At 37.3% G+C, this 27934-nt stretch overlaps 1 protein-coding gene across 1 annotated transcript in view; it reads right to left on the bottom strand.

Moving 5' to 3' along the window:
- The window catches only part of CAMKMT (calmodulin-lysine N-methyltransferase), a gene marked incomplete at its 3' end in the record, with an annotated part of 302677 nt that extends 276404 nt beyond the window's left edge, over nucleotides 1-26273 (bottom strand). The window contains exons 1-3 of the mRNA XM_084234492.1: nucleotides 25968-26273; nucleotides 18558-18730; nucleotides 10633-10697 (exon numbers count right to left, since the gene is read on the bottom strand). Coding sequence (XP_084090618.1) covers nucleotides 10633-10697; nucleotides 18558-18730; nucleotides 25968-26105 — 376 coding nt within the window. The 5' untranslated portion in view covers nucleotides 26106-26273. The remainder of the gene's footprint in view (nucleotides 1-10632; nucleotides 10698-18557; nucleotides 18731-25967) is intronic.
- Nucleotides 26274-27934: the final 1661 nt, after the last annotated feature.

Raw genomic sequence — 27934 nt, 5'->3', positions numbered from 1 at the left:
GAACTTTGGAAAAAATTGATATTTTAGAACACAGGGTCAAGGAGGTACCAAGAGAAGAGGTGATATCCATGTATATATCATAATGAAGAGAATCAAAAGTCTTTGTATGTCCAACTTGTGCTTCAATCCTCTCATAAGACAAAACAGGAACAAAGTATTTGTTCATATGTGGAGTCTAGAGAAACAAAACAAAGGAACTGACTAAACTAGACCAAAACAAACCCAAGAATTATGAAGGCAGAATTGAGGCTACTCTAGGGGTGGGAACAAGGGGGATTAGAACTCAAAGGCCTATGGTGGAGAACTAAGGGTACTTAGGTGGTGGGTGTGGTGTGGTAAGAAGTCGGAAAAGTCATGAGCCTATTACCCTAAATCATAAACAGTATTGCAAATCAATTATATCTCAATAGATAATAAAATGTAAAAAAAAATCATTAATATTTGTCATTCTTAGTATGGGGGGAAAATATTTCCCAAAGATTAATGATTAACTTGTTAGATTAAAAAAGGCATATTTCCAAAAAGAATTTACAAAGTATTTAATTAGCTTTGATAAAATGACTAATCAGAATTGACTCTTAAGTAGATAAACAAAAAGATGTGAAAAATATACATAGACTAACATGCCTTAAATGCCTCCAAATAAATATTATGCATCAGAGGTTGCAAACTCAGAAAGCTCCATGAGTGGAATGGTAAGGTACAAAACCAAGAATCTGCTCAGCTCCATATAATGATTACCATGTGAGCTCAGACTCAGACCCTTTGATCATCATTTTTCTCTAAAAGAAAGTGGAAATCTAGAATTTCGTGTGAGTTTTCCCATTTTCAAAACTTGGCAATATTTGCAGTTGTTTTTCAATTATTGCATTAGCTCATCAAAACATGCATGTGTTCTGCACTCAGTTTCTATTAGTTTATGGGGACTTTAGTATATGTGCTCTAGAACTGACACATAGATTTACTTCTCTGTTATGCAGAACAGTCTATCAAATACAAATACACTTGTGTAGAATGAGTAGGTTTATTGGCTTTTAAATCCACGTAACTAAGAATTTAAAGGACTCAGTGCATACTTACTGAATACCACTTGAGCCAGGCCTTTTATTTCATGGTGAAATAAAAAGGTATGCCTGGATATGAATAATGAATGCAAGCTTCCAATCTTTCTCTCTCTTCTTACCTTCTAACAGTAGGCATATAATATATCTAAACTCTGACAGTTTGGGGAGTGAAAAGATGCACTGATAGTAATTATGCTAAGAGCAACAGGCATAAGTTGAGACCATGCCAGACAGACAAAATTGGTCAAAAGCTGTTCACTCTACCTAAAAGAACTGGTCTGCATCAGTTTCTTCCTCTCTCCTTATGCCAAGCTCACACCCTGCCCCTGGAAGGTCATGCCTGAACAGGCTAATTCCCCAGTATTGTGATGGAGAATCAGAAGGAAAGGGGATAAAAAGGAAGAGGACAATCATTTTATGATAGATGCAAGAGTTAGAAATATTTTCTGAGATTTTTGTTTGATTGTATTTAAGTGCAGGACCAGAAGCAATGTAGGGCAGTAGTCAGGGAGAAGGGGCAAAGAAAAATTGCTTAAGATTTTTCTTCAGCAAGTCTGAAGATGTCAGTTCATTCACATCATTTAATCAAAAGAGGTAAAGTACTCAAGTTACTTGAAAATGCTTTTGTACATGGGCTTTAACATCCTCTAAAATTGAACCAGATAGGCCATGCTTGTAGAAATAGTACAGTTCTATAAAGCATGGTCCCTGCAATCTTTGGGATTAAATTTATCTAAGGAAGAAAAGACTAACAAATAGTTAATACAATATGGTATAAAATTGATTGCTAAATTGTAGGATACAAACTACAAATCTGTAGAACTTGAGAGAAAGATCAAACAGAACAGTATGAATCAATTTCCCCCTTCCTGTTATACTAATTTCTCCTTTAAAGGAATCCAGCGGACAAGCACAAGTGGAGAAGTTGTGGTTTACATAAATATATGCCACTTCTCAATTGTGCATAATGGCAGCTCCAACCCCACTAAATTCTGATTAAGTTGTCAAATATTAAAACAATACCAAAGTCCATGATTAATCAAAATCTGTTTTTCTTTGTCACACAATTAAAAACAACACTTTATTTACGTTGTAAGTCTGGGTTCCTCCCCACCTGTCAGTCAGAAACTAGAGAGCCTAGGAAATGGCAGTGATACAGAAGGCTGGCCTCCAATCAGCAAGATGGCCAAAGGCTTCAGACAAGCCATGAATTAACCACCAGAAGCAAAAACTCTCCTCACCCAGATACCAGCACAAGCAGGCTGTCAGCATGGGAAGTATCTATGATATACATAACACACCCACATTTTCCAAATCATTGATGAGACATAGGATGATCTGAAATTTTCCTCATTTGTTTCATGAACTGTCCCCGCTTCCCCATGTTAGACACAAATAGCTACATTCAAGGCTGGAAGTAGAGGGGAGAGAGTGAGAAGGGAGAACATAAAAAAGACAAGATACACATATACACAAACACTAGATTCATTCAATCATGAGACAGTTTGCACACATCTAGCATTTATAGAAGGACACATCACACACAGGCCATACAAATATCCAGACATCCACTGTCATCTGTGATAGGGCTGTCAACAATCCAAACAACTTCACTAAAGACAAGAATATCCCTGTTGTTGAGCTCTTCGTGTGACTTATGGAAGCAATTTTTAAACATCACTATAGTCATAAGCTTGAAAAACATATTAGAGAAAGGGCTATGTAAAAACACAAATCATAATTACTGTTGGATTATCATGCAAAAAATAGCACTTCTTAAAAAAAACTGAAATAAAACAAAACTCACATTTGGTTTTAGATTATTAAGAGAAAAGGCATCTTCCTCCCCTATTCTCATTCCCCAAATCCCCATTCCATTAGATTTTCAACTTCCTTTCAGAAACCCTAGAGAGCTCATTTTCCAGTGACCTTTAATCAGTCTACTTGGAGACACAGTCCACTGGACAGAATTATTTTCCCTCTGCCAAAGTTATTTTCTAGCACTCCAAGTTATCACCTTTAGGTTCAGTTTCTTCCATGAACCTTTAAAATTCATCTCCTGCCATACAGGGAATATCTTGCCTTCAAAAAATATACTGGAACAGTTATAAGTTCCTGTTTGGCCACTTACCAGGTTTTCATTTTTTAATTATCATAATCTGAGCATCACTTTCCTCACCTCTTGCAAAGTTATGATTAAATGGTAATAATACCCAGAAAATTTCAGATAACTACTATAGGAAATGCAAAAAAAATTGTAGCTATTTAAGAAAAGATAAAGAAAGGACTACCCTGAATTTGCTCAAAGAAAAGATTTGTTTGGTGAGTCTACTGTGAAATCTTGGAGGCACCTAAATTAGGAACAGCCTTTCAAATAGTTAAAGGAAAAACTAGCAGGTTTATGACAAAAACATGAACTACCTTCCAGTATTAATGTTCTGATTAAGCATTAATACCTGCCATGAATCTATAAAGAATTACAGTGCTTGTCTTTCCTCACAATAGCAGCACTTCCTGTTAGCAAAGAGAACTATTACAATGTCTTAATTTTTCAATTTCTAATAAAAAGTTTCAAAATTAATTAAAGAGAGACATCTTCCAAATGTTCCTTCCCTGACAAATAGTAATAACAAATGTGTGGGACCCTGTTTACAGCTTAGGAGCATTCTTACCCAATATTGCATCAAAAGGGAAAATTGCACTGCCGGGTGTGAAGCTCAAGAAGCGAGACACTTGGAGACACATGGCAAGGAAAACGACCGTTTAAGGATCTACCCTGCCCTGTAGAAATATTTTCTGACCTACCCTTCAGAAGTCTTTCCAACAAAGACTATACGCACACTGTGATCCTCAATAGGAACTATGAGTCAAACCCAATATCAATACTGTTTAAACCACCCTTCCCCCCCCAGCACTAGGGTCCCCTAGATTCAGGGCTTCTGACCCACATATACTAACCATATAATGCACAATGCACTGAACCTTAAAATTTATTTTTCAATAGAACTTAGAAATTATCTATGTCTAAAGTCAATATTCTGCTACTGACTGAGTTTTTAACCTCTTTTTCCTACCCCCCACCCCATTCAAGATGGGGACAGAATGATTTAGTCTCTGATTTCTTATCTTATAAGTGTATTGGGAGACTAATACATTAACACCTAACATGCTGTAGCTCTGAGCTCCTTGGAGAAAAGTGCAATTTAAAAACAAAATATTTTATATGTTTTCACTGGTAAAATGAATTGTTCCCTTTTTTCACAGTGCTGTCCTAAGCAATTTGAGATTTTATCACAGCTTTCAGTTAAAAAAATTTAATACCCAATTTGGAAGTTAAGAAGTAGGTAATTTTCAAAATGAAAATAACATTACTTTTTCCAGTTAGAAGTTCATACATGCCATAAAATTTTAAAGTACCCAAAAAAGTATAAAGAAGAAAGTGCTAATTATCCAAAACCCTTACACCCCAACAAAACACTAAAATTAAGGCACAGTTCCATGTATATACATACCTATACTCATACTTAATGGGATATTTTATAGAAGTAAGATACTCCTTTTAGCAATTTGTTAACCTGATATGTTTTAGAGATCCTGAACAGCTACATAATATCTCATATCATGGAGTACCAATAATTAAGCAGTCACCTAACATTAAAGATTCATGGTTTTCCTGTTATTCATTATACTAAGATGATCCCTTTACATTCCAGCCTTGCATACTGGTTTCTTCATTTTCTTAGAAAAGGAATAATCAGTCAAATGATAGACTGAAGATTATTGAAGATATTGCCAGGCTAGCTCCAGAAAAGTAGAATCAATTTACCTTCCTGCCAACATCAGATGAGAATGCCCAGCGCCCCACAACTCACTGATTATTACTTATCTTCTCTTATCTTTGCCAATTTGATAAACAAAAATTATCTCACTTTTTAAATTGTACTTAATGACTCATTACTCATTTTTAGTAAAAAGACCCCTTGATGTGCTTATAGAACACTGGTATTTCTAATTTATGGCTTCCTAATTTATGGCTATTTTGTCTTTTTTTTCTAGAGATCTGCAGTTTGTTTTTGCTAGTGCATCCTAGAAACTCTTTACACAATAAAGAGAATACGTCTTCGTCTACATATATGTCATAAGTAATAATTACCAGTTATCAGGAAGTCATTAGTTTTTTACCTTTTTGGACACTTTTTAAATAAAGTAACTAAATATTTCGTAAATCTATTCTTTCAATTCCTAGGGTTTGTGTCATACTTAGAGAAGCCTTCTTTATTTTAATATTAAAAAATTACTTATCTGAAATACCTAAATAATTAAATATTTAATCCATCTTAAATTTATTTGGTATATAGTTTAAAGGAGAGAGTCAACTTTGTTATTTTTTCTGACTTCCCAGTCATTGATTCCAATAGCATTTATTGAAGAATCCATTCTTTCCTCTTTTGCTAAAGTTCCATTTTCATCATGTGATAAATTACAACATTCACATCTTTCTGAACCATCTATCCTAAAACACTGATTTTATATATGTATTTCTGTATTAGTGCCATACTATTGTAATTGCATAACTTTGTGCTGTTTTATGTAATAAAATAATGCAAAATATTAAAACAGGATAGCACACACCAAAAATATTTCTGATCTTGCTATTTTCCAATATCAAAGGTATTGAAAAGGTCCGAGAAGAGTAAATGAGGCAGATAATATGAATACTAGCAATAAAAACTAACACAAAGATTATTTTCAGTTTATATAGTGCTTTCACATCATCTAATGCTATGTTCACCACTCTATAAGATAGTTATTACTTCTTAAGCAATTTTGGTAAGATTGTTGAAAGCTTGCCTATGATTATACAGCTAGCAAAAGAAGAACAAAAATTTGAGCTTCATATTCCATGATCTTTCCATGACCCCAAATTAAAAATTGAGTAATTATCCATAAAAGCCTAAATTTCTCATTTTTTTAGTCAACTACCTTATAGATAGCTATAGAAATAGACACAGACAGGGCCAGGGCCTCCCCTGGTGGCGCAGCGGTTGAGCGCTGGGCTGCGAGGCTGCCCGCAGCCTCTGCAGCACCGGCTCATTCCCCGGCCACGGGCGAGGGTCCCACAAAAAAAAAAAAAAAAAAAGACACAGACAGGCACACAAATATGCATTATATACCTATACACATACATTTTATTTAAATGAGGAAAATATTTATATCCAGACTGACATTGCTGAAACTTTGAACTTCTACCAATGTTGTGGACCTTAAGTAACAATAAAAAATAAATAACTGTAATAATAAAAAATAAAAATTTAGACTATATTTCCTAAGAGACAGTTACCTTTGATTTCCCAAATTTTGGTAGAAAGAGAAAATATGTTTTAATAAGAATTTTCCTTAAGTAAAAATCAATTATGAATCAGAAAGAGATCAGTATGGATATATCACAGAACAGGTCCCACTATCATACAAATAGGAAGGATCCAAAAGTTGTGTATTTTTAAATTCCAGGTCTGTCTTATCACAGGGGATAATTATCATAATCTGAGCATCAGATTATGGGGTGGGTGACCACTGTCACAGGCAAGAATATATAAAGCAGAGGGTCTACAAATTTCTCCAAGAGACCATGAGACACCAACTAACATAGGCTTTCCTATCATGAAAGCCCAACCAAGAGGGGAAAAAAAACTTTTTCAAAGAATGTCAGAAAGGGTCTTACCAATACATTCCCCACATTTCAACTTCACTGTTAGCTACGTATCCTGATTCACACAGATTACTGCAACAATATGTAATAACTATCAATTTCTTATCCATTAAAGGCTTACACACATTATATTGTATATATTGCATGCAATAAATTATATGAGAAGTATTAACTTATGTTCATACTGTTATATGAAAGATAATGTGCTAAAAAAAAAAGCACAAATGAAGTGATTTTATCCCCAAGCACTGAAGATTTTACAAATACCAAATAGTTGTTATTAATATATGCTATAACAGTCAAATTGTATCAGCCCCAAAGAGAATCCTATTTTTAAAATTCCATTCCAGTAAAAGCAAAGAGACGACTTTGGAGAAAGAGCACATGGTTTTTTGCAAGACACAGAGCATGATGGGGCTTCTCTGATTAGGAGTCAGGGGCAGGCTGGAAGGGAGACTGCCCACAGAGAACACAGAAGCAAGAAATCTGCTGTCGTTCTTGCAGAGCACTCCCTTGCTACCCCAGGTATCTGAGTGACATGTTACATGAAACACAGGAGCAGCCAGCACCTCGTCTGAAGTGAAGGATGTCATCCCGTACTTTTCCCTAGGTAGCTTGATGGCATTTCTTTTCAGGCATGATAAATCAATAGCAGACACAACCTCTACACAGAGCAACTTTGATATTATCAAAGTAGGTTTTCAAGTAATAGAACTCAAAGAAAGAAGTATGTATACCTGCCCCTAATTAGAGGTAAACAAAAAGGGAGTTTGACTTTCAAAGTCATGTCTTCCACAATAGCAAATATCAATAAAAAGAAAACTGGAGTCAAATTCTACACAGCAACGAATCATTATGTAGAAAAGACTATGTGTCATTCATTTTAATTTCTTCCTAATATAGTCAAAGGAATTCAAACAGTAAAAGGATAGCTCAAAAATATAAAATACCTTACAAATCATACATGTGCAAACACAAAATATTCTGAATAATAAAGGTAAATGTAAAGAATATTTTTCTAATCTATCAGGAAGAAGCTAGTGATTTTATTTTCTGAAATTAAAGATTTTTCCATAACTTTTTGATCAGAACATGAAAACAAATTCAGGAAATAAGACTGATCTTGAATATCCACAATGAATAAAATTATTACTTGATTTTTTAAATTAACTTAAAATTGATATTAATGTTTCTCCTAAACAATGAATATATTTTGCTTACTAAGTATACACATATTAGGTTGTCTCTGCTCTAAAATAATTTAACTGTTTTTTTTTCTATTATCAGAAAGTTACATTAACATTGAAATTAATTCCTTAATAAATGGATAATTCCATCTACTGGTTTTCTCATAGTATTAGAAATTTTTCTCATTCTAAGTGTCCTTCATTGTACTATCACGGTACTACCATTGGGTGGTTTGGGAACTTATACTATTATATAGAACTTCTGCTCTCTATCAACATTAATAACACCAAAAATATCCCTTTATTTAAAGTCAGAATTAAAAAAAATTTGGTATTCAAAACAAAGTGAATTTAAAAATCAGTAAGGAAAATCTTTCATATTAATTAACTGCTGAATATGTCAAAAATATCAGAAATAAATCAAATGGCTATGTTTAAGAATATATACTTACATGATGAAAGAGTACAGTTATTTATTCATTCTAATTATACTGGGCTGAGAAAGACTTTTGATTGTGGTGCCCTCTGCTGGGCTTTCTACTCCAAACTTGGGCAAAATCAAAATTAAACATTTGAGGCTATTAAGTGAAAAATCACTGTAAGCATTGGCAAAAATCATATTAAAATTAAAATTTTAATATTTACATTATTGGAGTAGGAATTTACCAATTTATCATTAAATAAAATCAGTATAGGTTTTTCTTGTAAAATGAAAGGAATGTAATACAAAAGCTACACCCTACTACATGCATTAACATATCTTATTTTTGTCACCACTTCTATTACTTGGCAATATATTCAGGTTTAAGACAATGTGTATAACACTATATATATATATATGTATATATATATATATATAAAAAAAACACAACACATTGTAATAGATTACTATTTTGGTAATTTGATCTATTTTTCCTGCTCTGTTGGTTCAATCAAAAGAGTTGATTTGCAACCATCAGAATAACTCTTAATAATAGCACCTTCATTACTAGAAAAAAACTGAAATAAGTTTTAGCTAACAATAGCTAGTAAATAGCTATTGTTTATTGAGTATCAACTATTAAGAATACAGTGTTATCCATTTTCTACCTAGTTATCCATTTTGTACTACATAGTTATAGCTATCTAGTATATCTAGTTCTAAGAGGTGAAAAATATTCACACTCATAGAAATCTTATAAACTGCTCAAGATGAATTTCAGAGCCAAATATGCATGGGTCTCATTCTAAATAATTTCTACAAAACAACAGACACCAAAAAAAATACTTTTACTATGCAATTCCTCCATTTGCCAATGCAACAAGTAGATGGTGAAATGGGAAGGAACAAGGTGACAGGGAAAGTGTTAGAGAAGAATATAATAGTTATTCATATATAAAATAATAGCTCAGACCCTCAGGAAAATACTTTTATTTTACATAATGCTGCCAGCTAGTGGCCCTATTTCATACTGAGCCACTGGGAATACTTAATCTTTATATTACTAAATCCAAAATTTCATATTAAACATTCCATGATATTCCCAAATTATGTGTGCATAAGCTGACTTAATGATATTTAACATTACCTCAGAACTAAAGAACAGGTCTCCTCAACCACCATGACTATCCCTTGCTCAGTTCTTAATGCCCTTAAAAAATGTCTTGTGCCCAAGTGAGAAAGAATTCGACAAGTGCCAGCTTATGGAAACTAAAAGGCACATCTTAAACCTATATTTTAAATCCTTTAGAACAATTTTAGGATATTTATGGATTCCTTAGTGAAAAATATATAAACATTTTTCTATATAATCAGAAGCTTGCCATAATGTGTGCCAAAGAAGAAAACTATTGCCTGCTTATTGCTGGGCATTCCTCTACAAAGATCTTAAATAAGAGAACTTTTGATAAAGTAGTCCTAACTCAGCAAAGAAGGTTTTTAGTTCAGACAATAAGCAGTTACCATTCTGAAATTTCCTTTGAGAAAAAAAAGTATGAGAGTTAAAATAGCCATATTTCATTGATAATTCACTATCTTATGAGAAATATCCTATACAATACATATGAAGGAGTACATACTCCTATAATGGTATGTTGTTTAATACAGTGACGTAAAGTTATTCTTGTCTGATTTCTTTCATAACACTTTAATTTTACTCATTTAAATAATTTTCTCAGTGCAGAAATCAGATGCTTAGATGAAAAGAAAATATATTCTATAATATTATAATATTGCCTAAAACAAAGACATTCTGCTATTAAAGTATATTAGCAGCAAGGAAAGTATGTTCTCGGTTTATTCTGTAGTGAAAGAAGCAGCAAAGAGGAAAAGCACCCAAAACAGCAACAAAAGGAAGAGACAGCCCCTCTATTCAACTGAGTTCAAACTGGAAAGAGAAACAAAAGGGATAGTACTGGGGAGTCTCAGGATCCCCCTGACATACATTCTACTACACACACACACACACCCCCCCTTCAATGTGTAAAGCCTGATCCCATTTGTAGTTGTATCTTGTATGAGACTTATTTTGCAGCTATAAACAATAAGAGTTTCTACTACACATGCGCACACATGCACACAAATACATGCATTGGTCAGTATAATAAACATTAATAAGGAAAAAATACACCAATTATGAATTCATTTTTTAAAACACTAAAAATATTTCTATAAAATGAACATGTAACTTACAAACATTTCCTGTGTTGTCAAAGCTGGTAAGAACATCTTCAACATTCAAAGGTCCACCATTATGCCTAGAAAAGTAATAAAGCATTTTCTTTAATGATTCTGAAATATTAACAATTTTTTTTTTAAGCTGAGACTGTGCATTGTGATATACACAACACTAACAAACCCTTCTATGCTATATTTTTAAATATTTTCTGCCCACTAGAGGGAGAAGGAAAAGAAAGAACTGAATACAGTCCTCAGAATATTTAATACAGGGCCTCCCTGGTGGTGCAAGGGATTAATAAGCACTGCACTGTGAAGCTATCTGCAGACTCTGCAGCACGGGTTTGATCCCCACTGGCCAGGGAGATACCCACATGGCACAGCAGACCTCTCCTGACTTGCCCGCTGCTCCCCTCAGCAGTGCATTTCGGTCAGTCTGCCTGTTCTGCTCCCCACTCTGTCTCTGGTTGAATCCTCTCACCCCCCGCACCTCTGGCCTGTATCCCAGTTCTTGTATGCATAAATAAATAAATCTTTTAAAAAAAATATTGAATGCACTGACATTTCTTAATGATTCATCTAGATTTTTAAGTTGTTTAGCGATATGAAGGTAAATAATTAACCTTTTAAAAAACATTAAAACTTTGCCACTTTAGAGAATCTCCAAATCAACCTCCAGAACCTCCAGTTCAACCTCCAGTTGATCTCCAATCAACCTCCAGAACCACACTCAATAAAACATAAATTTCCCATATAACAGTCCAACAAATTCAGAACTTCAGTCACAAAGAAATAACCAATATTCAGGTTAATACCTTCCATCTACACGGAATTCTAAATGTCAGGGGATAGTGTTTTTTTTATCTTTTGCCCACTAACTTTAATCTACTCTCTTTAATTCTAATCTCTTCATTTGACAGCTATTTAAATATTACTGGTATTTTATTAATACTTATAAAAGATACTATTCTTCATATTCAAATAGACCCAGCTTTTTTTAAAACCTTATTTTTGGCTTAAGGTGTAACATTGGCTTACAACACTGTATACATTTTAGGGTAAAGGTTCACACCTGCTCAGATGTATGTTACCACACCACACCTACCATTGAAGCTCCAATACTCCTCCACCACATTCCCCTGGGCCTCATCTTCTCTCTCCTCCCCTCCCCACCTGCCTCTCCTGGTAGACACAATTCTACACATTTTAAGGGGTAGGGGTTGTTTGATTTTTTAATTTTGTCTGTTTCTTTGTGCTTTTTTTTTTTTACTCCACATATACGTGAAATTATGTGGTATGTCGTTCTCCTTGTACTTACTTTTCTTAGCACAATCACCTCAGTTCCATCCAATTTGTCACAAATGGTAAGATTTTATCTTTTTTATTACTGAGTAGTCTTCTGTTGCATATATCTTCTTAAGCTATTTATCTGTCCTTGGACACTTAGGTTGTTTCCATACCTTGGCTATAGTAAATAGTGCTGCAATGAACATAGAAGTATACATATTCCTTTGAATTGGTGTTTTTGCATTCTGCTACTAGATAACAAAGAACAGAATTGCTGGATTATATGGTACATCTATTTTTCAATATTTTGAGAAACTCCCATACTGTTTTCCATAGGATCTGGACCAGTCTACATTCCCACCAACCAACAGGATACAAGGGTTCCTTTTTCTCCACATCCTTGTCAAAATGTGTTGTTGCTGGTCTTGATGTGTACAATTCTCATAGACATGAAATATCTCATTGTGGTTTCAATGTGCATTTCCCTGATAAGGGAAGATGAACGTTTTTTCACATGCCTGTTAGTCATCGAATGTCTTCTTTGAGAAGTTTCTGTTTGTCTTGCCCATCTTATGACTGGGTTCTTTGTGCTTTTTTGGTTGTTGTTGAACTGTATTTCTTGCAGGTCTTAGATATTAGGCCCTTGTCAGATGTAAGTTACGCAAATATTTTCTCCCATTTGTAGGATATTTTTTCATTTTGAAGGTATTTTCTTTCCCTGTGCAGGAGTTTTTTGTTTGAGGAAGCTCTATTCATTCTTGCTCTTGTTTTCCTTGCTATTATAGTCAAGTCCCAAAGACATCACCGAAGTTAATGTCATAGAGTGTTTTATGTTTTTAGGCTTTACATCCAAATCTTTAATCCATTTTGAGTTAATTTTTGTGCATAGAGTGAGCTAGTGTGGCCCCAACTTTTAATAGGTCTAGAGTTTACTTTTCCAGTAGTGATAATTGTTGTTAATGCAGCTATACTCTGCTACATTCTCACCCATAAACTTAGAGGTAGTGCTTTAAGATGTTATGAAACCATCAATACACATTACATATCACACATAATATATATAATTTAGTTCATCAATGCAACTTTGACTTTGTCATTAAAACTTAAGACAATACATAATGTTATAGACTGAATTGTGTCTCCCCCAAAATTCACTTGAAGCGGTAATCTCCAGTAACTAAGAATGTCACTGTATTTGGAGAAATGGCCTTTTAAGAGGTAATTAAGTTAAAATCTGGGTGGGCTCCAATCCAATATGACTGGTGTCTTTATAAGAAAAGGAGATGAGGATACACAGAAATAAGGGGCCATGTGCACAGAGGGACAGCCACGTGAAAAGGGAGCAAGTCACAGGGAGAGACCTAAGAAACCAAACCTGTAACACCTTGATCTCAGATTTCTGGACCTAAAACTGTGAGAAAATTAACTTATTATTTAGACACCAAGTCCATGGCATTTGGGGGCAAGACCTAGCAAACTAATACACATTGCAAGAAAATAAAACTGTAAATAAAACTGTAAAACCCTTTCAGAAAAAAAACCTATTTCTATCAGATAGACTCAGTTCTTTGATAGATTAAGTGAGATTGCAACAGGTCATCTGCAATCATCAGTGGCCTAATAAGCATTGGGTTCAACAGTGTCATCATCTAAGGAAATAAAATTATAACCAAATTTTCATCATAACACAATGCATCTGAGTTCTTCTCTAGACATATAAGATTCTAGGTACAGGTTATTTATCTAACATGCAAAGCTACATAGACATGTAAGTAAGAGTTGAATGAAGTATTTAACAGTAATTGCAAGGGGAACCTATTAAAATGATCAGCAATACAACAAAGAACTCAAAAATCTACTTAAATATAAAAACAAAACATGGTTCCTTAAAGAAAAAAATACTAATGATCTTATTATGTAAAGACACCCACAGTTAATATTTTGAAACACAGCCTTCAAATTTTATTCCATGCTCACTTACCTTTCATTAAATAACTGAGAGGACAGTGCCTTACTGTTTTGCAATTTGTGGTTTTATATTTAATGTGTTATAAATGGTTTCCCACTTCAAGCATTCTCCTGCAATATGACTTGAATGGCTACCAAGTAGTTCAAAGAATGGTTGCTTATACCATAATATCCTGAAAAAACACCTTATGTTGGATTTTTAGATTGTGCCTAGTTTTGTATTATTTTGCATAGTCTTGCAATGGATATTCTTGTAGAACTATCATTGAGTCCATTTCTGATTATTTCCTTAGGATAAATCTTAAAAGTTAAATTGCTTTATGGCTTAGTTTTAATAATGACATCCTCTCATGTCTCTCTCTCTCCCCCTCTCTCTCTTATGTGCACATATGCACCTGCACATATGCACCTGCACATGCACACACACACACTGTCACTCTCAATGCATGATGAAATAAACATTTCAAATGAAATCTGAGACTGGAGTAGAAAAAGGATGTATGTATTTTGCAAAATGAAATATTTCTAAAAAACAGACTGGGATAATTGAAGTAAAATGCATGTTTAAAAGTTAAAAGCATTATTCAAAATAAAAAATGTTATATTGCAATATTGCAGTTATCACTGAAGCAGAAACTTGTCTCTTCTTGAAAGCATTATATCTTGAAGCCAAGAAAGAGAAAGTGTACCCTATGGCATTTTTAAGTGGGGTAGGTGGTAGGGAAACAGTAAAGCTAATCCAATACCTCTAAGTGACAAATATGAAATCAATTACCCAAGAAGTCTAGAAATCCTAAAACATAGCATCTGATATCAACATGGCATCTCATGTATTGTCAACAATCATTGTCTTCAATAGCATGAGAATAAGAAAAAATGCAATGAGCACAAAATGGTAAGATTCCATTTGATTTTCTCCAAGTTCCCTTTCACTGCCTCAAACACAAAGACTATTCGTTGTTCACTAAGTCATCTACTTTATTCAATGTCAACTCTATACGATCTCATCTACCCTTAATCTTTCAACTATTTACCTATGTGCTACCTGGATAATGTGGCTGGTTAGTAATACCTACAAGGAAGGGGGCATATCAAATTCCACTTTTAACATTATACTGCTAATTACAGTATTTAACAATTTTTTGCCAACATAGTCAGGGTATAAAAAATTGACTTCTCTGTCCTAACTCCACAGCTTTGTTTCCCATGTTTTTAATTACCAATAACCATCTTAAATGTTCTCACCCAAAAAAAGAAATGGTAATTATGTGATATGATAGAGGTGTTAGCTAATGCTATGGTGATAATCATTTTACAACATTTAATTGCATCAAATGAATACGCTGCACAACCTACATCTTGTGAGATGTCAATTATCTCAATAAAGATGGAAAAGAAAATTACCAATAGGCAGTGTTGTCTTCTCAAAGCAAACCATTTTTTTCCATAAGCATCTAGCATTATCTTAAAACTGAGAATCTTTGAGTTTCTCAGCCAAAATGGCCTCAGTGTAAAGATTGTGTAATTGGGGAAGATAACTATTTGAGGAAGGGGGAAAAACTATTATATGAAAAATTCGAAACCTAATGGCATCAAGAGGTTGAAACTAGAGGTAAAAAGTAACTAGCCAGCACTAAATATGACACCAAAACACAAAACGGTAAAAGAAAAAATAGTAAATTGAACTTCATCAAATACACAGCGGTTGAGCGCTGGGTTGCGAAGCTGCCCACAGCCTCTGCATCACCGGTTCAATCCCCAGCTGCTCCCGGCCACCAGAGGAGGGTCCCACATTGGTGCACAGACCTCTCCTGTCGCCCGCTGCTCCCCTTAGCAGTGTACTTCGGTCCTTCTGCCTGCTCTGCTCCCACCTCTGGCTCTAGTGAATTCTCTCACCCTCCCGCGCTTCTGACTGTACCCAGTGCTGCATAAATAAATAAATAAATCTTTAAAAAAAAAAAAAATAGGCAAAGGACTTGACTAGATATATCTCCAGAGAAGATACACAAGTGGCCAATAAGAGCACATAAAAGAATGGAACATATTATTCATAATTAAAGGAGTAGAAATCAAATCTGGTATAATTCATACCCACTAGACTATAATTAATAACAAGAATAGAAAAATAACCAATGAAGAATAAATGAAACCCTCATACATTCCTGGTTGGAATATAAAATGGTACAACCACTATGAAAACTTAGCCATCCTTCAAAAAGTTAGAGTTACCACATGATCTAGTAATTTCACTCCCAGATACATACCTAAGAGACTTAAAAATTGAGATTTTCACACAAAAATGTACACATGAATGTTTACTGTAGTATTACTCATAATAGTTAAGAAGTGAAAACAACCTAAATGCCAAGCAACTGATGAATGGATAAAACAAAATGGAGTATTGTAGGACAGGAAGACCACAGTGCAGGTTTTCTTTTTTTTTTTTGTGGGACCCTCGCTGGTGGCCTGGGATCAAGCTGGCACTGCAGAGGCTGCAGGCAGCCTCACAACCCAGCGCTCAACCGCTGCACCACCAGGGGAGGCCCTCAGTGCAGGTTTTCTGATCCAGCAGACCAGGTAAAGGAGCCCCCAGTGGCTTTTGCAGGCTTCGATTGGGATTTACCAGGCACACAGCAGGCAGTGGGGCGGGGAGGCTGGGAGGCTGGCAGGCCTCCCATCCCCCAGCAAGTCTTCACTCCATCTGGGCTCTCCGGCCTTCTCTCGTGTTCTCTCTGCTTCTCTGCTCTCCTGCTTTCCCGCTTCTCGGCTTCCATTCGTTCTTGGCTTTTTCTTTGCTTCTGCTGGCGTCCCCGTGACACCACCTTTAAAAGCCCAGTCTTAGCCCAGGTGAATCCCATCTACCTATGCCCACACCCTACTCCAGGGCCCGCCATCAGGCATGCATTCAGGACCACAGGGTCCGTCATCTATCCTAATGGCAGGAGGGCAGAAAAGCCTGATACTTTTTCCTTACCCTACAAGTATTATCCATAAAATGGAATATTATTTGGTCATAAAAAGGAGTGAAATACTGATACATGCTATGACATGGATGAATTTAAACATTATAAGTTTGTTTAAGCTATTGCTATTTTTTGTACTACTAAAGTGGATGATACTTAACTAGTACGAGAAAAGAGGAAAAGTCTTGAAAGACATTGTGACTAAGAAGTTAGCACAGTCACCTGTCTTCTCTCCATAAATTAGACTTCAAAGACATATACTTCCAAAAATGAGTCTCAATTTAGTTTCTAGCCAGGGCTCTTGCTACATGAGGGCCATTTCAACCATGTCTTATTTCTAAAGCTCTCAAGAACAGAAGATAAAAGATTTCACATTCTCTCCAGCTAACCCTTACCAGGGAGAGAAGATATCAAGAAATTACTGTTGATACATTTTACTCTTATTGCCTCTTGTCACCAATGGATGTAGAAGTTTTAGAACTTATATCTAAAGAACTCGACTAGATCATTCTGTTTCTCCTTTTCTTTCCTTTCCTCACAGATGTTATTTTTCAATTGTTTAATCATCTTTATTCTTACTTTGCAGAGTTCTCTGAGGACTGCATGAATTAAAATGCAAAGCACCTCACCTGGCACATAATAAGCATTTAATGCATTTTTCTTCTCTGCCTAAGAACTAAACTATTATCACTATCAGAATGAGAAGCAGCTGATTCTGATTAGAATTTCACAATGAATGCATAGGCAAGCCTCACAAATCCTTAAGTTTTTATCTTCTACTTGGAGTTTTCAATAAAGCAGCATTATAAAACCAGATCCTAATTGTTCTTCCTTACCCACTCTAGTCAATTTTTATCCAAATCCCAATTTTTTAGCTATTACGGTATCTTTTAAAGCTTAGATTTTTAAACTAAAATAGTTCTAGAAACACACACTATAAATAGACATCCTTTGTGAAAACTTTTTTCCTTAAAATTATTCCTAGCCTCACCTAAACCTTATTCAGTCACATTTCCTCTTAAAATGTTTTTTGCTCTTCTTACAGAAACTGTAAATGTGCTCCTCCCTCCCTTTCAAAATGTGAAATCTTGTCAAAAAAGGCAGATTTTATAAAATCAAACACCTACAGTAATATTGCAACATGCTAGACTATAACTGTGGGAGAAAATTAATTCAGTAAAAATGGTATCTTGTTACTTCAGTTTGAAACTCTCTTGTCTCTTTTCTAACGACTTTTAAAGCCAGAGCAGTCTGTATGTTTCTCACAATACCAGTGTTTTCAGCCGAATTTTCTCCTTCTATTCTTAAGATTCTATTCTGAAAGTGACAAAACATGAATGGGAAAAATACCAAAGCTTGATTTTTCAAATAACTACTACTTGAAGTGTAGTTTGGAAAAATTCTATTTTCATGTCCAGCTTTCTTTGCCTCAAAAAGAACTTGGCTTTTTGTCATGATCAAATGCTATGAGAGAATGGTTAAATGAACCCTTTGATTCACAACCCACTTTATCCTCAAATGCCACTACATTCCTGAGAATTTTTTTTCTTTAGTTCTGAGAATATAGCAAGACCCAGTTAAAGCAGCAGATTGCCTAACACAAAGTTGCAAAACCTAACTTCTGATAAAGATTGCCTGCAAACTCAACAGACTGGATAATGAGATTCTATTCTACAGCGGACAAATACTTTTTTAAAAAATCTCAACTAGAATGAACTTCACCTTAAAGAGATACTGTATTCAGGATAGAAGACACTGGTATATTGGACCCATGCACCAACTTCCTCTTCAGTTTCCCTTTTTTTGGCATCTGTTACTGAAAACAGATTAAATGATTCAAATCTTCTTACAGATATGTGTCGCAGACGATCATCCAAGTGTTTTTGCTTCAGAACCTTTGAAATAAAACCAAAAATTATGGTCATATTATATAGAATTCAGAGTTCAAAGATTAAGTTGTAAAGGGGTTTTCATTCCAATAATGGCAGGTTAGATAATTCAAATCAATATCTCCCTGAGCACAAGTAAAAAAGATAGACAAAGTATTTTAAAACACTACTAGAAGGCATCAGAGAGCAATGAAGAGAGTGAAGATTTACCAGTCTAATAGCACAAAAGGGAGATAAATTTAGAGGTGAGGAAGGCATTAGCAACAATCATTGATCTTGTGGGGACACTTGCCAATTTCAAAAAAAAAGAAAAGAAACTCAGGAAAGGCCTTGCTATATAGTGCTGAATAAGTGTTTCTATTGACATTAATGTATCTTGAAATTGGATAAAAATATTGTTCTAACCTTTTCTTTTTAAAAAAAAAAAAAGATTTATTTATTTATACTAGCACTGGGCACAGTCAGAAGCGCGGGAGGGTGAGAGAATCCACCAGAGCCAGAGGGGAGAGCAGAGCAGGCAGACTGATGAAGTACACTGCTGACGGGTGCAGCGGGCAGCAGAAGAGGTCTGTGCGCCACGTGGGACCCTCGCCCGGCGGCTGGGGATCAAACTGGTGCTGCAGAGTCTGCGGGCAGCTTCGCAACCCAGCCCTTAACCGCTGCGCCACCAGGGAGGCCCTGTTCTAACCTTTTCTAATATGTGGCATTAATCATTTGTTGCTTTTGAAAATTTGATTCATTGCAAAGAAAACAAAATATAAGTGCCTGACAATTTTCATTATGTATTCATGAGCTAATCATAATATTTTTAAAAATTAAACATCTCATTTTGCTTTAAAAAGAAAAAAGCTGAGCACCTTTAACAGTTTGTGAAGTTAAGGGGTAAATGCTAATTTCAAAGTTAGGCAGGGACAGGTGTGTTATTTTGAGCCCACATGTGTGTTTGTGTGTTTTAAGATAAATTTTGTTGGTGTTAATGAAAACTGGGTTTAATATAGGAGGAAGGAGTTCAATAAAATTAAACAAAACTCTGTAGCTCTGAATCTTAATAAAGTATAATATAAGTGTAGGGTAAGGAAAAATGTCAGGCTTTTCTGCCCTCCCAATATCAGGATAGATGATGGATCCTTGTGATCCTGAATGCAAGCCTGATGGCGCACCTGGAGTAGGGTGTGGGCATAGGTAGATGGGATTCACCTGGGCTAAGACTAGGCATTTAAGGGCAGCGTCACAGGGATGCCAACAGAAGCAGCAGAAGCCGAGAGAGAAGCAAAGAAGCAGAAGCAGAGAAGGCCGGAGAGCCCAGATAGAGTGAAGACCTGATGGGGGCTGGGAGGCCTGCCAGCCTCCCGGCCCCCCAGCACCCCTGCCCCCCAGCACCCCTGCCCCCCAGCACCCCTGCCTGCTGTGTACCTGGTAATCCCAATAAAAGACCTGCAAAAAACCACTGAGGACTCTGACTCCTCCTTTACCCAGTCTGCATGGGATCAGAAAACCTGCCCTGTGCCCATTCCTGCCACTACAATAAGCTAATGAATTATTTCACTTTTTCAACTATACATGTATTTCCTACATTGAACTACTGAAAGGGACTAGAAATAATGACCAAATGCTACTAGGGCATTCACATCTAGATTGTTGTCTCTAAGTACCACTTTCTATTAAAATAAAGTAAGGCCCATTTGGAGAAGTGAAAGAAATTGTACAAGATGAGCCTAGAATATGCTGCATGCAAAGAACAAGAAAGCCATTAGAAAAATTAAGGAGCCAGTTTGAATAGGATCCGTTGGCCAAAGATGGGACATTGTGAGCATTATCAAAGATAATAAACACAATAGAGTGAGACACATTTAATTCGTAATGGTATTTTTTTTTAATTTTTCATTCATTATCATGGAAAGATGCTAGAAAATCAACTAAGACAGGAAGGAGACAAGGACACGACAAGGACTCAAGGACAAAATTTTGCTGTTCCCATGGGCTGGTAAACAAGAGGTCCAAGAAACCTGAAGATTCTAGACCGGGACACTTGCTCCATAAATTTCCTTGGCTCACTGTTGACTATTTCTAAACTATCTTTCCACAGCTTATCAAGTTGGCTGCTATGAGGAAAAGGGAGTTAACAACCCAAAAGAAAAAGGGAGTCACAGACCTTGAGACCAGACTGGTTCACACCGGAGCTACAGGCACGCAGACTTCTTGAGATGCCCATGCTGGGTGCTCACAACTAGCAGCAATTAGTGGACTTAAGCCAAGTCCACTCCTACTTTCTCAGCCAATAAAGTTTAATTCCTTTGTTCTCAAACCCCATTCCTAACTTATATAGGCCCTAGCCCTGGCACCTCAGAGAATCTCTCCCATGCCCAGAGGTCTTCTTGGAGTTTTCACTTCTTGCTTTTTTTTTGTTGTTGTTGTTAGTCAATAAATGCAGACTCCTTGCCTGCCCTCACCGATGTCTGTGGAGTCCTCTTTTCAGTCTTGACCAGAGGGTCTCACGATCACATGCCCTGGCTTGGGAGTGTGTCATCTCTGCCCATCCCTCCAATTCCCAGCGGGTGGAGCAGTGGACAGTGTTGGTCACTCCCTACTTACCTGCCTGCATTGCTGGAGGGTGCCCTCCCTTGTCTAGTGACACAATTATTACATTTGAAAACTAGTAAATGCAAAAGACTTAAGTATTTACCTGTTTTTCCTATATGAAATGTAACTGAAATTATCCAAATAGAAGATGGGGGTAAGTTTCTCTTAATAGTAGTATTTCACATAATAAATAAGGAATGACAGAATTAAAATGTCACCATTATTCAATTGTCTCATGAATTCATCATCAAAAAGAGAAATAACCAGGCATGACTATAATTACTGATGAAAATAAAACATCACCTTAACCAATTAAATAAAACAAACATCAGATCTGAATTTGATCAAGCCTCTCTGTATCTACCAACTTGTAAGAAATACAAGGAATAGAGAACACGTTATATTAAATCAAGAGCAATTAGCAAAATTCGTATGAGGGGAAAATCCACAAGACCAAAAACCCAGTTTCTTAAGTAAATAAATGACAAGCAATGAAAAAGACACACAGAAGTAACCTTTAGGTTTAAAGTCTTACGAAACATATCACCCATAACACCAATAACAATGTTAGTCAGATCCCATTTCAAAATAATTCAGTTGTGAAGAAAAATAAAAGATGATGGGGAAAATTTGGAAACTGACCAGATATTTCATGACATGAAGGAACTATTCCGGGTATGATATGGTATTGTAATTATTATTATTTTTTAAAGATTTATTTATTTATGCATACAAAGAACTGGGTATAGGCCAGAGGTGTGGGAGGGTGAGAGAATTCACCAGAGACAGAGTGGGGAGCAGAACAGGCAGATGACTGAAAACACTGCTGAAGGGAGCAGCGGGTTAGACAGAAGAGGTCTGCTGCACCATGTAGGTATCTCCCTGGCTGGCCGGGAATCAAACCCACACTGTAGAAGCTGCGGACAGTTTCACAGCGCTGCGCTCAACCCCAGAACCACCAGGGAGGCCCTGTAATTATTATTTGTATCACAACCTTGAATACATATATACTGAAATATTAGTAGAAAAAAATGATACATCTGAAATTTGCTTCAAAATAATGGGGGGTGGGGAATACAATGAGGAAATAGAGATGAAACAAAGATGATCAGGAGTTAACTGCTGTTGAAGCTTATATATTTCTGAGTGATTATTATACTATTTATTATACTATTCTTTCCAATTTTATATATATTTGACATTTCCCATAATATAAAGTTTTGAAGGTTAAAAAAAAAAACCCGTCATAAACAAATGAAAAGTAAATAAAATGGCATCTAAAAAGTTAAATATATTTGAGAATTAAGCAATATATTTCTAAGTATTCTATGTGTCAAAAAAAAAGAAAAGCAATAGAAATTGGAAAATATTTTGATCTGAATGGTAATAAAAATACACTTGAACATGAAATGCAGTAAAATTACTAAAAATCAGAAAGCTAAGCATCTACTGCAATAATTAGGGAAAAGGCATATTAAGTCCCCAAAGAGTATAAGTTAACAAAGTAAAAAACAAACATGCAGCAGAGAGATATCAACAATACCAAAAGTGTGTTCTTTGAAAAGATTAATAAAACTGATAAATACTTGATGAAGCTAATAAAATGATGAAGTATAAATAGCAATGTGACATATAGATCTCTATAGATCCTACAGGCAAAGGAATTTTTATGAAAATTTAGATGAAATAGACAATTTCCTAGAAAAACACAAATATCAAAGTTATACAAGAAGAAAAAGAAAGGCTGAATATTTCAAATTGTTTTTAAAATGGAGTGATAAATAAAAACATCACGACAAAAAAAAACTCCAGGTCTTGACTGCTCACCAGCAAACTACACAAGAAGTCTAAGTAAGAATTAATGAAAATGTGACCACATTATTCATTTAATCCCCAAGTAACCCTATGGAATAGATATCCATTACGTGAGAGAAGAAACTGAGGCAAAGGGATGTTAATTTGATCAAGGTCAGAGAGCTAGTCTGAGGCAAATCCAGGGTTCAAATCCAGACAATCTGACTACAGAGGCAGAACCCTTAATACCTCTGTTTGGGGCCTCCCCGGTGGCGCAGCGGTTGAGCGCTGGGTTGCGAAACTGCGCGCGGCCTCTGCGGCGCCGGTTCGATCCCCGGCTGCTCCCCGGCCACCAGAGGAGGGTCCCACATGGCGTGCAGACCTCTCCTGCCGCCCGCTGCTCCCCTCAGCAGTGTACTTCGGTCGTTCTGCCTGCTCTGCTCCCCGCTCTGGCTCTGGTGAATTCTCTCACCCTCCCGCGCTTCTGACTGTACCCAGTGCATGTATAAACAAAACAAACAAACAAACCAGCAAACAAATAAATAAAGCATGCCTCTATAAAAAAAAAAAAAAAATACCTCTGTTTGGTGAAAAATGGTAGACTGGCATTAAACATATGTTACAAACTTCCTTTTCTAACATACCTTCCCATATTATAAAGCTGGAGAGCTAGAAGATACATTTCCCAGAACTCCCTAGTAGCCAGGGATTCAGATGTGATTGAGGTTTTGACAATGAGATGCACAAACATGAGACTTGAAGGAAACAAAGATGATATAGTAACTACATTTCTGCAACTTTTGCTGGTAGGAATTGTTGTAAAGCCGGTGTCAATGTAATGACACCACAAGTCACTGGGGTAAAAATTTATTTAAGTCACTGCATACATAATAATGGAAAAGATTTTTATGGCTTAGTAAATCCCACATTCACAGTGACAACAAGGTGATCATTCAGTGAAAGTCAACAGGCAACTATTTGAAGAACACGAAACCATCAACTCAAAAAATTATATGCTCCATAATGTTTATTGTAACATTATTTGCAATAGCTAAGGTATGGAAGCAACCTAAGTGCTCACTGATAGGTGATTGGAGAAGATGTGGGGTGTGTGTGTGTATAGTATGGATATAGGGATGTTGGTTGACATTGTGTATTTTGGTTTCTTTCTTGAAAAAAAAAAGTAAGCACCTCACTGAAGCACCATTTAACAACTTAACCCTTTCATTTCTTTGTATCAAGTCATATATGTGGTAATAGATGGAAGGGTGGGGATCAAAGCCAGGTGCTTAGCTTAGCTCATTTTTTTTAAATTAAAGAACAAGGAGGAAATACATATTAGAAAATAACCTGCAGCTTTTTTTGGGGGGGGGGAGGGAATCTCTTTTCCCAGAGAGAATTCTCATTCTAATGAGAAAGACAGACTTTGATCTAATGATCATAAAACAATGTGATAAGAGGTTGACCACTAGCATAAAGGGAGGGTCTAACCCAGAGGGGTTGAGGGAGGCTTCCCAGAAGAGGAGATTGAAATGAGGTCTGAAGGAGGAACAGTATTCATCAAGTAGAGAAGATAAAAATATTAAGCAGAGGGCACATCACATACTAAAACATTAAATGTCAAAATGTGGGGAGTTCAAATAGCAGCCATTGCTGAAAGATGACCTCATTCTGATCTGTATTGGTAACAATTCAGAATGAACATATGCACTAGTCACCTAGACTTTTACAATATCAAAAATCACTTAAGTCATGTCATAGAACAGCAAGAGAAAAAATAGTGTGTCTATCTATACAGCTTGATTAAGGCCCTAAGTTACCACTCTACTAATTCAATTTTAACCTATCTTTATTTCACTACAGAAAGTTCCTACAATGAATTTTGAGGACAAGCATTTTATTATCGCACAAGGCATTGGTAATGTTATTTGCAAAACCAGATCATTAATGCTCTGGAAAGACTTTCAACATATCTGCTTAAACAAATAATCTTATTTTACTCTAATGAATTATGTCATGACAGCACTGGAAGGCTGTCATGAGCAAGTGACTACAAACAATTGCAAAGTCACCACCAAAATACTAAGAGCTCAGTCTCAAGTAATTTGGCAAGGGATGGGAAACTCTTCTGGAAATGCAACAGGAAACATCGAAATGGAAAGTGCCCTCGAGTCAACTTTTCAGCAGGACACCTCGGGCAGAGGCACAACACTGGTGTGTAAAACAATAAACACATTTCACTTCAAGCACTTTGGCAAGAGAGTCAGTGTTGTCAACTCAGGCATCTGTCAAATCTGCACGCGCATGAAGTTCCAGCAACTATGAAGTGCTGCAAGAAGCCGGCACGAAAAAATCAGCACACTCGGACCAGCCCACCTCGACACCGAGAAACTCGCCGATCACTTCTCACTACAGCAAAAGCATGTAACTTACACGGATTCCCAAGAACCTCTTTAGGGCCGGGCTGGGAGCTAGAATCAGGCAAGGCGCTAAGAAGCAAGGAAAAGAGACCTGAGAAAGTAAAATAGAAACAGGAATGAAGCACAGATCAGGGTGGGGCGTGGAGGTCCCTAGGTGTTGAGCGAGAAGAAAAGTTCCAGTTGCGGACAGACGTCCAGACGGGCATCTTCACGTCGATTTGAGTTTCCTAGAAACTCAGCCTTGCCTGCCCCCTCCCCGCCCAACCCCATCTGAAACCTCCCTTCTGGCGGGATGGTCGGGGGAAGCCCCGGGGCGCTTCTCACGTGGCTCTCGGCTAAACCTGGAGGCACCGACCGAGCTGCCAGGGGAAGCAGCGGCCGATCGGGCGCCCGGTAGCTGCGAGGGGAGTGGCCAGAGGCTAAGGTGAGACGCGTGGGCTCCCCCTTACCTGTCGCAGGAGGTTCCATCGGGCGACTCCCAGGGAGGCCGAGACTGTGGGCCCCCGGGCGACCCCGCAACTTGCGGGGCCCTCGTCCGCAGCTCGCTCGGTCTCGCCGGCTCCGGCGTCCGCTACGCGTGACTCCATCCCCCTTAGAGCCGCCTAGAACCCGGGCTGCCGCCGCCACAGCGCTCCCCTGCCAGGACCTGAGGACTTTTTCCCTACCAGGACCTGTGACGCCAAGTCTCCCTCCCACTGCCCTGGCGTGAGCCCTCCCCGAATTCCGCATTTCCGGTATTCGCGTCTCCTTAGCAACCAGGGCGGCGCTCCTCGCGTCACTGCACCATTTTGCTGGTGGCCATTTTGAGTAAGGGCAAACTGCAGGGTTAGGCTTCTTGGCAAGTCAATGGGTCGCGGCCCCTCTTTGCCCTCTTCTCGCCTGCTTCTTATGGAGTTCAAAATACGAGCAAAGACTCAAAAGTCTTATACCTTTGCGGGGTAAAGAGCCCGGAGAAAGAACGAAGACGCCATTCTTGACCACAATAAATATGGCGAAATCTGCTTTGTGCTCGTGCTAGGTTGGGGTTACGTAGACCGGCGTGCTGCAAACCCGCTCGAGGAGGCACGGGATAGGTTGTGGTTCTGCGGGCTGCAGGAACGCACACTTCGGCTGGACGCGACTGAGGTGACTCCTGCGCTCCTTCTGAGATCTTGGGGTTCTCCAGCCTGCCGCCCTTCGTTTCAGGGTCCAGAGCGGGACTCGCGTACGTATGGAAGGGGGTGCTAGGGTTATCTTCCCTTCTCCCGCTCCTCCTCCCATGCTGCCACCCCTCAGTCTCCTGGTCCTCCCCTTTTAACCTGAGGCTCCTCACTGCTGGACTTCTGGTACCACTCCCTCATGGATCGGATCGCCTCATCCCTGGGGGGTGGGGGGTTGGGGGGGAGAGTTGCACCGAGAAAACGAATAGGTTCTCCCAGGATCCCCCATTCGTCTACCCCACCCCCATCCCTTGGCTTGCTTACGGTCTTCTCTCCCAGAATGAGAGGTGGGGCACTGAGGCTGCCGCCATGCATGGAGTGATTTACACTCTTGCACGCCCCTGTTATGCTGACCATTGGATTGAGAAGGGAGTGAGTGAGTGACTGTGTGTGTCGGCTACTGATCGATCCACTACTCCCACTCGCCCGTTATTTTGCTACGACATATAAAGAGATGGGGGGGGAGGCATTGTAACGGATCAGATCTATGGAAAATCTGACGCAGTATTCTTTGATCCCGAGGGGCATTTTGTGGATAAATTCCATGATAACATTCAACTACAATATGCAGTATACCTAGATTTTTCCCTTTCTTATTCATAGTAATCACCATTTATTGAGTGGCTACTAAGTGCCTGGCTAAGATCTTAACATAAATTGTCTCATTTCATTCTTAACTGCAAAGTCAAATGGTGTCATGATCTGTTTTGCAGATGTAGAAACTGAGGCACAGAGAGTGACGGGTAGGAAGTGCAGGAGTCAAGACCTGCACGCAGGTCTCTGACTCTTAACTACTTATTAGCTTTACTTACTAGGTTAATAACCAGAGATATCCAAACATTTTGTTTTTGTGCATCCTGAAAATTTGTTTTTAACTAAATGTCTTTTTAACGGTAAAGGCCAGTTGTCATTTGTCCATGATTTGGAGCCAAACCTGACTGGACTTTTTGCTCTACTACTTAACTCTCCTAGTGACCTGGGGCAATTACTTAAACCTCCCAGAGCCACAGTTTACTCACCTGTAAAATGAACAGCATAATAGCTACTCTATCATATCAGTTCTTTATGGAATTTAATTTATAAAAGTTTACAAAAGTATTGGGCACGTAGCAAGCACTCAAATATTAATCTCGCTCCTCCACCTTTAAAATTAAATCTAATTAATTAAATCTAATTAAAATCTATTAATTAGATTTTTCCCCTTTATCCTTTATTAA

The sequence above is a fragment of the Talpa europaea genome, assembly GCF_964194135.1.
Source record: "Talpa europaea genome assembly, chromosome: 6".
NCBI classification, from domain to species: domain Eukaryota; kingdom Metazoa; phylum Chordata; class Mammalia; order Eulipotyphla; family Talpidae; genus Talpa; species Talpa europaea.
This window is presented reverse-complemented; position numbering and strand designations above follow the sequence as displayed.